At 39.1% G+C, this 12,227-nt stretch overlaps 1 protein-coding gene across 4 annotated transcripts in view; it reads left to right on the top strand.

Annotated features, from left to right (window-relative positions):
- VCAN (versican) overlaps positions 1 to 12,227 on the top strand; it is a 178,142-nt gene that overhangs the window by 105,755 nt on the left and 60,160 nt on the right. For 2 of the 4 annotated variants that reach the window (XM_040622117.1, XM_040622118.1), the window contains 2 exons: positions 1,767 to 2,060; positions 8,610 to 11,615. In XM_040622117.1, coding sequence (XP_040478051.1) covers positions 1,767 to 2,060; positions 8,610 to 11,615 — 3,300 coding nt within the window. The remainder of the gene's footprint in view (positions 1 to 1,766; positions 2,061 to 8,609; positions 11,616 to 12,227) is intronic. The other 2 variants (XM_040622121.1, XM_040622119.1) reach the window with 1 other exon arrangement.

Genomic DNA, 12,227 nt, shown 5'->3' with positions numbered 1-12,227 from the left:
GCTTGGCTGCAGTCAGCTTTTTCGACTGTGCTGCTTGGGGAGGACGGAAGAAAAAGAGCACCTTGTTTCTTAACAAGAACTTGAAATGCCATTCACTTAGCAAGGATTATTGAAGATCCACTCCGTAAGTGGTACTGTGACCCTTATGCTTTTAAGACTTCTTAGGGAGGAAGATAGTGCAGGAATGGGGAGCAGGAACTACGTTCTTACAGTGTATTTTTGGATTTGAGATTACTGTCCTTGCCAGCCTACGCAGTTAAGGACAAAAACCCATTCCCACCTCTCCCTTACTTTTTCAGTCAAGTGAAAGTCATTTTTCTCTCTCTTCAAATAGCTCTTCTAGGGATTTGGCCTGTTTTAGATTCATGGTGACAAAAGCTGATGTGGGTGATTTGGCCATTTTTCCCGTGACTAATTTTTCATGTTTTATAAAGCTATCGCACACTCAGAGAGAGTAATGGCTCTATTCATTTTAAACAATTGCTTGTTACATCTGGCTTTAGGCAGGTGAAGAGCCGAATCATGAGAGCTCTGGAGTCCCCATTGTCTAATATATCATAGAATCAGAGAGCAGCCTCGGTGAGATGCCACCGGGACCCGCCACTGCTGTAGTAATGGGCTATCAATATTTTAGCTTCCTCCCTGCCTCATTTTCTATTCCTCCTGCCTGCTGTATTTGCTTAGGTATTCTCTCATTCTGCCTCTGTCTTTGAGCCACTTGTGCTCAAATGTGAGAAGCATCATTTAATTTGCATTGAATTTATTTCCCCCAGTTGTTTTGTTAGCTCCCCAAGTACCAATTTAGCAAAGTCTCTAGCATTTCCAGAATATTTTATGGTGACATGTTAAGTTATTGTGAACAGATTCTCGGCTAATTGGGCCTGATGATGAACAAAGGAAACGTTCAGCCTTTCTTTGTTAATCAATAAGCGAATGGAAGAGTCTCTCAAACCTAGGTAGAGCCCCTGCTAGCACAGGTGTCTTTGTGAGACCTGGAAAAGGGCGCCCCCTTTGGGCAGACACAATTGCAAGAGGTATGCACCTGGGTAGAGTGTGGGCAAATAAAAAAGTGCCCCTTCCTCCAGGGGTACCTTGGTCACTTGGGCCAGTTGAGTGGGAGTGAAGGTTAGCTGGCATCTGTGCACTCTCAGCCCTGGCTGACGTAGCAGTCACGGCAGTCCCAGGCCTCACATGTCACAGCACTCCATCTAGCTTCTGTCCCTTCCCATCTTCAAACCCTGGAGTTTTTTTTGTTTTGTTGTTTAATTTGGTGGGCGTTCATCCATTTTGACGGCAGTGATAGGTGAGAAGGAGGGTCCAAGAACTACTGTTTGATTTCAGATGAAACAACGTGAAATAACCTGGGTGAAATTTCAGTACAGTTTCCCTTTCCAGCCTGCTCTTTCATGGAAGAGAAAGCTCGTTTCCCAGATAGTAATCCAAAGACTCAATGGAAAGGTTTGTTCATTTTAAAGAATTGGTTGTAACTCTATTATCAAATGGTTGTTTCTGTATACCCATGGGCCATAGAAGCAGTCATTTGATAATAAAGTTAACATACGTGAACTTTTCTAGTATGTGTCACACTAACAGTGACAAAATTGAGTAACCATGCTGCTTACTGCTTTAAAGTATCAGAAGCTGCTACCTTGCCATGAAAAAAGTGTTATATCCTCCTACCTGTTCCCCCCACCCACCCATAAAGTGGGAAGGAATGAGTAGTAAAACTTACGTTTGTTGTTGTGTTTTTTCCCTCCTTATTTCAGGTGATGTGTTCCATATCACTGCTCCTGATAAATTTACCTTTGAGGAGGCTGAAGAAGAGTGTGAAAACCAGGACGCCCGGCTGGCGACAGTGGGGGAGCTCCAAGCAGCTTGGAGGAATGGCTTTGACCAGTGCGATTATGGGTGGCTCTCTGACGCCAGCGTTCGCCACCCTGTGACTGTGGCCAGGGCCCAGTGTGGAGGTGGTTTACTTGGGGTGAGAACCCTGTATCGTTTTGAGAACCAGACAGGCTTCCCTCCCCCTGATAGCAGATTTGATGCCTACTGCTTTAAACGTAAGTGTTTGATACCTTTTTAAAAATTACAGATTTTTAAAAAATACTTCGAAGACATGCATTGGTGTTCACCTAGTGATGGGAATGGATTCCATGTCTTGCAGTGTATGCACAGAACGGAAACAGTTCACTGATTTTCAAAAGCCAATAAACGGAACGGCAGTGATATGGTTAAAACAACAGGAAGTTTGACAGATGGATGTTCTTTTAGAGATGATGAGGATATGTCAAGTTACGGTCTTAACTATGCTCCATTGCACCTAGAACCACAGAACATATTTCTGATATATTTTTTTTTAACATTAATGCAGTCCTTAAATGTAATTAGATTGTTGGTGCTATAATGTTGAGGCCAACTGTGGCTGAGTTGAAGCCTTGAATTCTGTTTATTTTGTCTTGTTTGGTATGTCTTTCTTTGAAATGGCGGTGAATTCAAATTTCAGTAATTACAGGTGAGTACTTGGAACCGAGATGGATAATCATAATTCAGTTAATACCTAACAGGTAACCATGCTATAAATAAATATCTCCTTTTCTCTTATTTTAATTCAAGTAATGGAAGTATGTGCCTTCTAATCACTAATTCTCTAGTATCATATTGAAGTACAGTCTATGTTCTTTGAAAGGCGTAATGTAGGCTATCTTCAGTTAGGTTTAGTATTTAAAATTGATTTTAAGAAACCTCTCCACGTTCGTGATACAATTGTTTAAATTTTCAGATGTTCTTAAATTATTTTAGCAATAGTAGTCACGTAATATATAGTATCGTGCTTATAGGATGCTTGATCAAACAAGGGAGTAATCCAGAGTCTCACTGTGATTTTTACCGAAGGGTCTGTATTGTTGTGACAGCTAAACAAAGATTTCCTAGCATTTGGGGTGAGTATGTCAAAGTAGAGCCATGTCATATTGAAATATAGTAAAGGGTTTTACTAAGTTTCCAATATATCTTGTTTTAGCAATATGTAACTGAAACGAATAGAAAATATACTAGCTTATTATGTAATTCGTTTCTAAGGTGAAATACACAGGCATTCTTTATCAGCCAAAAAGTCACGACTAGGATGTCTGAGTAGAATAGCCATTAGTGTGGCGGAAAGGCTTGATCTCACACACCACTGCCTCCCCGCTGAGCTGCCTCTGCCCACATCTCCTCCCATAGACTCAGCTTTCCCAGTGTGAAAGCCATGTGTCGGGTATCAGTGCAATATAAGCTGGCCATAAAAAGCCACTGAAAATACTAACTTTTGTTCTTAGACCCTGGAACAACAGAAAAGTCCTTCCTTAGTTGTTCTCAGGAAAAGCTGAAACAACAATAAAAAAGAAAGCCTATTTCTAAAAGTAGAAAGATAGACATTCTTTTAACAGTGACTTTCAAGTAGTTGAAGCGCTAAAATCAGTTTTTCGTTAAGTGATTAAGAGCTGAAATCAGACTCGTGTCAGGGGGCAGGGTTAGAGAGGTTTAATTAGGGAAGGAATGGAATTACCCAACTTGACTACCTTGCTCAATTGTATTTTCTTTTGCTTGATAAAACGGGCAAGAGAGAACTTTTAAACAACGTTGTTGTTGTTGTTTTTTTTTCTCCCTGAGGGTAAAACTTAAACCAAAGGCTGTAGCCACAAAGAATTCATCCTGATGTGTTTTAAATTATTTATTTAAATGAAGAATTCACATGAACGCATGAAATGACAAGATACTTAGATTCAAATACAATAACCACTTACTAAAAATCTATATAAAATCTGAGAGTACTTTCAAAGTTTAGGCCCAGTTTTTTTCTTTCTAATTCATTTAAATCTATAGAACTTGGAAATCTGTAACTTCTAAAATCACGGTTCAAATTTTGGGTTTTTTCCAAACCAAAGGATAACCTAAACTAATCCAAATCTAATCTAAGGGTTAGATTCTTTTTTATTTCTTCCCTAAGACCTATTATATTCAAAATGTAGTCATCATCTAAAAGATTTAAAAGGCTTAGTCATAACATAAAAATCTTTCGTAAACCACATGCAATGCCAACAGCCTCCCCAGATTTCTAATTCATTTTTCAAGGATTCTTCTAAAGTAGATATTTTAAAGAATTTAAAAAATATTCTTATACTGACTTGACTGCTGTTCACTTTTCCCACACAGTTAAGCGGTGGCTAAATACTTAGGGTAAAGTATGTGAGCTGTGACCTCAGCAACAGTTCCGTAAGTGATTTCAGGAGTTTATCGCTGGTTGGTTAAGTAGAGCAATTTAGAAATATAACCATATTTTTCTTGCTTGCTTTTTACCAAATGCAGAAGGGGTTTTTAAAGCCATTTCTTGGTGAATGAACAATACCACACCTCACTTTGCTGTAATTCTCTTTTCCTTCTACCATCACTGAATAGAATATTAACAATGGCTGATGACAAGCATAATTAGAATCTATTCATGTCAAGTAGATTTGAAAAACAAGGAAATTAGTATATTTGTGAAATGAAATTTCCCTGTGTATTTCCCTGTGATGATTAAACTAAATTGTGCACTTTTGATTTTTCTTTGACCTCAGAGTTAAGCAAGTTCTGTGAAAGTTAGAGACCTAGGGCTTTGAAAAAAATCACCCATACATCCCCAAATTTAAGTGAATCAAAGCCACTCAAGACTCATGGTAATCTCTCATGTTATGTTATTCATGATCTCCAAGACAGGGAGATAGAGCATGTTTCCTAGAAAACCCATTCTCCTATCCTATTACCATCGTCATCGGATAGTTTTTCTAATTATCTAAATTCGTTGCATTGGACTTTGAGCCCATTTTTCCTTTTTAAGTTGGAGGCCAAACTCTAAATAACAGCCATTTCTATTATTAAACACAGTTGTTCAGTTGTCCTCAACATCTTTCTCAACTGAAATAATTTTCTTGTTTTGAAATCTTAATTTCAAAGTGTCTGGTCATCAATGTGATCTAGCTTTGAACCCTCATCTTTTTCTATCCCTGTTTGATTAAGCTAGGGACTAGAAATTGTGGCTTAGAGAAGGCTAAATAAGTTCCCACCACTTCATATGCTATACTTCTTACATATTTGTTCACTTTTAAAGTTGGCCTGCCCTTCTAACCTATGGTGTGCTTATGATCCTTTTTGTGCCCTCAATCATAATCTGACCGTAGGCACCAAAACTAATCCTTCCCTAAACGGTATTTTAAATATGTTTTCTGTTTATTGAATATCAATCTGTTAGCATTCAGTCATTCATAAAACTTTTTTAAAAGAGTTTGAATTCTAATGCCATTGTTCCAGCCTTTACCCTTTATTTAATGATGAAGTCCGAATCAACTTATTGAATATCCACTCTATTTGTGAACTCTCGTGTTTACAGTTATTTACGTAGAAAACATTTTAAGATAGAAGAACTAATTTGAAATTAGTCACTTTTGTATAATACAGGCGGTACGGGTATGCGTTAAATCGACTATCATGCCGCTAAAGGGTCTTTATATTTTATTGGGAAAATCTGCCTCGTGTCTTATAACAGAAACACAGAGAAGACAGTCCATAGGACGTAAAATACCATAAGTACAGTGATGCAAAACATCTGTGTGGAAGACAGCTGCAGAGGTTGGAAGGGAGCTTTTGTGGGAAAAGAAATATGCTGATTTCTGTTGGCTTCCTTAATAATGAAGCTAAAGGGACACTGGTAGTTTTCCAATTCAAAAATTTCTCCATGTGAATTCTTCTGGAAGGACACTTTTGGAATAACTTGGAGTTGCATTTTCACCTTTATAATAGTCATCATTAATATAGTAACATTTATTCTTCAGATATCTCTTTGTAGATATATGTAGTTTTTAAAATTATTTCCTCTTTTTGGAATGGCTGAAACAATGATCAGATATTCTGAGTTATGATGGAAATCAGCTGTTAAGTTGACAAAAAAGCCACCCAACCCCCAAGGAAGTCTGAGGTTTTCCATTCCAAATAGTAGAATTAATTAACTTAATTATAAGCAGACTTTTAAACAGAGCTCTAGAATGATCGAAAACCCTTGTTTTTGAAAACAAAGTCACATAAATCCTGGCTTTGTAAGGGAGATTCTCTGAGGCATATTGCTGTCACTTTACTATGCTCCAGGACTAGACGGAGGCAACACCAATGGTACAGTAGTAATTGGCAATGGCGTACAATTTAGTTTTTAAAATCTGAATCCTTTATTTTTAAAACACTGTAAAAGTATTTTCATAGCACTGTAAAAACTTGGTTTGGAACATGGGACAACCTGATTCACAGGCCTTCTGTTTGACCCGAATGCCATATGATCTCCTTTTAAGTTCATTTCATCAGCCATGGCAATACTCAGAGGAAAAAAGCAAAATGAGCTCTTTTGCTGTTATTAACAATAATATGATTATTTTTTCTCAAATATGCAGTGTGATAAGTGATTATGTTATGTTTCCATGGGAACTTTCTCTGTATGTATATTTTACTATTTCCCCAAAGAAAGCTGTTAGAAGACGAACATGATATTTGGCAGTGAAATGAGGTAATGGTTATGGAATTTCAGAGGATAGAGAATTGAATTAAAGGAGAGCTCATCAACCATACTTTGGCTCCTTAAGTTGTTCATGTCAATCAAAATAGACCAAATCTTCTTCCAGGAAATGAATATAGAAAAGGATTTTCTTACAAGGAGAAAAAAAAATTATATAATGTTTTTGAAGAGTCCAATTATTTTTTGTTTAGTTTTGTTCCAGCATAAAATAGTAACAGGTAAATAGTGACAGACTTTGGAGAATATTTAAATGTTACCATGAGTGAATCTGGGCTTTAGGATGGTCTGGGGAATGACCACAGCTAATAACAGCTCATCCCAGACAAAAATAAAGAAACTGTCACAACAGCAAGTCTGATTTACAACAAAATCACATCATCTTATCCTCAAATTATTTTGATAGACTTTAGTTTTTAGAGCAGTTTTAGGTTTTAGAGCAGTTAGATTTCCTGTGTACCCCCGCCCCCTTCTCATGCACAGCCTCCCCCATTATCAGCACCACCCACCAAAGCAGTACATTTGTTACAACTGATGAACACACGTGGACATACCATAATCAAAGTCCAAACTACATAAAGCTTCATCCTTTGTGCTGTACGTTCTGTGGGTTTGGACAAATACATAACGACATATATTTACAATTCTTGTATCACACACAGCAGTTTCACTGCCCTAGTATCATTAAGTTTTGACAGAATAGATGGAGTTCAAAGGTATCCAGTTTAGTTTTCCAATGACTCCTGTTTGGGGATTACTGAGAGTTAGACACAGATATTACAGATACTACAGATACGACAGCTCTCATCAGGCAGAGCTAGCATTCGCCATACAGCTAGTTTTAAGTCATACAGAATGTGGCGAGACAATGACTACCGGTTTCCTTAGAACAGTTTCTTCTGAGTTTAGTGGTGACTAGCTTTTGATTTTTAAAAAATCCAATTTTTTCGTAAGAAACAAAACCTTTGCCTGCGAAGCTGCTGCATTTTCCCTATGTTGAAAGGGAATCTTGTCTATAGCATTGTCACTTTTACACTCAATTTTAATTTCTTTAAAAAGGAGAGGCCATTCTCTGTAAATCTGGAGGCATTATAATGTAGCATTTTATGATGACATGTTACTTTTTATTGCCTGAGCCCATTCTTTCTGATGCTGAGAGTTGTTTCCAGGGATTTGTAATTACAGACCTAAAATATATCATGTGGGTACTTTACTTCCTGTTCTACTTTTGCGTTTCATGCTAAAGTAAGCCTGGAACCAGGACCCTTATAAGAGTTACAAACATAGTGTGTAGAACATAGAGCAAAACATGGAACTATCACAAATGCCAAGCAGCCTCTGCCAGAAACATCTGATTGTTTATTAGAGACCCAAGGCTACACTACAGAGTTGAAATGAAGATGAAGACAAATGTCCCAACACCTGGACTCAAGTGAAGGGTGGTATTAAAAAGTTTAATATCCTGTTTTTATGAAACCCTCCACATTATGGACAATGTAATAGTTTACATGTAACTCGGGTACATTTGATGTGGCTTTTTTGTTGTTTTGCAATCTGCGGCACTCCCTTTCCCCTGAGACACAGCGCAGCTTGAGAAGGAGGGAGAAAGCTAGAGGCAGGGGACAGAAGAGGACTTCAGAATAGTATTACCGCATTTTCCGACTAGGCCCCAAGTTGCTTCTGTAATTTCTGATAAGTAACCTATCTACCGTTTCCATACTCTGCATTTATATGGTTTTGGACTTCTCCTTGTCTTAAAACTACAAAATATTCATTTTCCTTAACTGAAAGCAGTCATTCATCCTCATGAAGGAAAGCAGGGATAAACCTTACAATGTAAAACAAGTGATGAGTTTGTGACTATGATATGTTCGATTGTCTGCCCTTGAGTTAATTTAATTATAGTTTCTAGATACCCTTCATCACAAAACACTTCTGGGTCACCCCAAAATACACAGCAGCACTTCACAAACACTGGACGTACAACTTTTTATTAGTGACTTGTCTAATCAACTCTTTGAAATTATTTTTCTAGCTAAACAGAATATATCAGAGGCTACAACCATCGAACTGAATATCCTTGCAGAAACTGCATCATCCAGTCTTTCTGAAGAACTACAAATGGTACCCGACAGAACAACACCAGTCATCCCTCTAATCACCGAATTACCTATCATTACAACAAAGTCCCCTCCTGTGGGAAATATGGTCAATTTTGAGCAGAAAACCACAGTTCAGGCTCAAGCTATCACACACAGATTAGCCACCGAATCATCCACACCTGCTGGGAGTACCATGAAGCCTTGGGATATGGACTACTACTCACCTTCTGCTTTAGAACCACTTGGAAAGCCAGACATACCCGAAATTCAGAAAGAAGTACCCCAGAGTACAACTGTCGTCTCCCATCATACTACCGATTCATGGGATGGTGTCAGGGAAGACAAACAAATCCAAGAATCAGTTACACAAATTGAACAAATAGAAGTGGGTCCCTTGGTAACATCTATGGAAATCTCAAGGCACATTCCTTCAAAGGAATTGTCCACAACTGAAACACCATTTGTGTCTACAACAATGACCCTGGAATCCAAAACTGAAAAGAAAACAGTAAGCACTATATCTGAATCTCTGACCACAAGCCACTATGGATTCACCTTGGGAGAAGATGACAGTGAAGACAGAACATTTACAGTTAGATCTGCTCAGAGCACCTTGGTCTTTAGCAAAATACCTGAAGTTGTTACAGTGTCAAAGACTTCAGAAGATACCGCCGCCACTCCACTAGAGGACAGGGAGCCAATCTCAGCATCAACAATTCTTTCACCTGTAACTATGCCTGACAGTGATGGATCATCCACAGACAACTGGGAAGAGGAACAAACTAATGGAAGGATAACTGAAGATTTTTCTGGCCAATATGTGTCCACCACACCTTTCCCGTCACGGCATCATACGGAAGTAGAATTGTTTCCTTATTCTGGTGATAAAAGATTAGTTGAGGAAATACCCACAGTTATTTATCCCTCTCCACAAACAGAAATGGCACAAGGAAGAGAAAGAACAGAAACACTAAGTCCAGAGATGAGAACAGATACTTATACTGATGATGAGATACAGGAAAAGATCACCAAAGATCCATTTATAGGAAAAATAGAGGAGGAAGGCTTCTCTGGAATGAAGTTCTCTACAGCTTCGTCAGAGGAAATTCATCTTACAGAGTCTGCAGTGGAAATGACCAGATCTTTTGATTCCCCAGCGATGACAACAACAAAGCTCAGTGTAGTGCCAACAGAGGCAAGAGATGTGGAGGAAGACTCTACAAAAACACCGGTTGAATTAGAAACAGATGGCTATCAAGATACTACAAAGTATGGTGAGGGTATCACAACAGTGCATTTGAGCCACAGCACTTTAAATGTGGAGGTGGTCACTGTATCAAAATGGGCATGGGATGAAGATAATACAACAGTGAAGCCGTTAGAGTCCACAGAAGATGCAGGCCCTCCAAAATTGCCCCCTGCCTTATTTACCACTACAGAAATGAGTGGGAAGGATAAAGAAATCCCAAGTCACACTGAAGATGAAGGAGATGAATTTACTCTTATCCCAGGTAGTACTCAAAAGCCATTAGAAGAGTTTACCGAGGAAGACACAACAGACCATGGGAAATTCACAGTTGGATTTCAGCCAACTACGTCAATTGGTATTGTGGAAAAGCCGACTTTGAGAGATTCTACAACTGAAGAAAGAGTTCCACCTATCACAAGCGTGGAAGACCAAGTCGTTCATGCAACCACAGAAGGAAGTGCTTTGGATGAAGAAGATATGGATGTCTCTAAGCCGGTATCTACTGTCCCCCAATTTGTAGACACTTCAGACGTGGAAGGATTGGCATTTGTTAATTATAGTAGCACCAAAGAACCTACTGCTGATGTAGACAGCTCCCCTACTGTTCCTCTTTCTATAATCCCCCAGACAGAATGGGGAGTGTTGGTACCTTCTGTTCCACCAGAAGGGGAAGTTCTAGGTGAACCCTCTCAAGACATACATGTCATTAATCAGACTCACCTCGAAACAGCAATTTCCCCTGAAACTGTAAGAACAACAACAGAAATTACACAGGGAACAGGTCAGGAAGAATTCCCTTGGAAAGAACCAGCCACAGAGAAACCATTTCCTACTCTCAGTTCTACAGCTGCCATAGCCGAGGAGGCAGCAACACTTGTGGGTGAACAAGAGCGTGACAGGTCACCATATACAGTCTCTGAAGACAGGTTGGCGACAGCTTCGGAGAGAGTCCCAGTTGTCGAAACAACTCCAGTTGGAAAAATTGAGCATAGTATGTCTTATCCACCTGGTGCTGTCACGGAGCACAAAGCAGAAACAGATGAAGTGGTAACACCAAGCACAGGGCCAATGGTGTCTTTGAGTCCAGAGCCTGAAGAGAAAGATGAGATGGAAAGTGCTAGTCTGGGGGAATTTGTGTCTCCTTTCAGCACCCATGTTCCCCAGCTTACAGAGGAAACCACTACTGAGAAAAGAGAGAAAACATCCCTAGATTATATTGATGTAGGCTCAGGTTTATTCGAAAAGCCCACAGCCACAGAACTCCCAGAGTTGTCAACAATTAAAGCCACTGTTCCAAGTGATATCACTGCTGCCTTCAGTTCAGTAGAAAGACTCCATACAACCTCAGCATCCAAGCCATCCTCAGCAGCCACTGAGAAACCGCCTCTCATTGACAGGGAGCCTGGAGAAGAATCAACCAGTGACATGGTCATCATCGGAGAGTCAACATCTCGTGTTCCTCCCACTACCCTGGAGGATGTTGTAGGGAAGGAAATGGAAACTGATATTGACAGAGAGTATTTCACAACTTCAAGTCCTCCCTCCTCTACGCAGCCTGCAAGACCACCCACTGTGGAAGGCAAAGAGGCCATCAGACCTCAGGCAATTTCCACTCCAGAACCCCCAGCAGGGACAAAATTCCACCCTGACATTAATGTTTTTATTATTGAGGTCAGAGAAAACAAGACAGGTAAGTCTTTGCTTTCTAGACATACCAGTCAAGGCAATCAGCATTTTATCTTGAAAATTACTTTTGGAAAAAAAAAAATCAACATACCAAATGCTGCCATTAGAAGATAACTGGAGTGTGAAAAAAATTCTGTATTTTAGCTTCATATATTGTACAAGAATTGGAAGAATATGTTATTTGGAAGAATGTTAGATACGATGGTATTTTAAAAGGCCTAAGAAGCCCTGCTTTGTCATCTAATATAACCAATCATCACTGTTACATCACTTCGGAACATGCAGAACAAAGTGTTTTAATTTCAGTGTCTTTCCATGCATTACTACTCAAGTATAGTACTAGACTGTGTTAACATTCCATTGGTCTTTAACTATTAACCTTCAATACTTACACTGTGGACAGCTAAAACTGTATTGCACATGTCTAGGGCTGGTAGAAGAAAGTCTAAAGGTTTGCTTTGGTTTTTTTTCTCTCCCAGGATTTTATAGGTTTGTCGTACAGCTTGTGGGGTGGGTACCAGGTCTGTAGTTGAAATGTTATTTTAATGCCTGTTGAGCATACTGTTAAGCTGTTGTCCTCGGGTATTTTAATGAGGCTTTACGTATTTAGAACAAA

Source organism: Ursus maritimus, unplaced genomic scaffold, assembly GCF_017311325.1.
Source record: "Ursus maritimus isolate PB19 unplaced genomic scaffold, ASM1731132v1 scaffold_5, whole genome shotgun sequence".
NCBI lineage: Eukaryota > Metazoa > Chordata > Mammalia > Carnivora > Ursidae > Ursus > Ursus maritimus.
The sequence above is the reverse complement of the archived record's forward strand: the minus strand, read 5'-3'. Positions and strand labels throughout refer to the sequence as shown.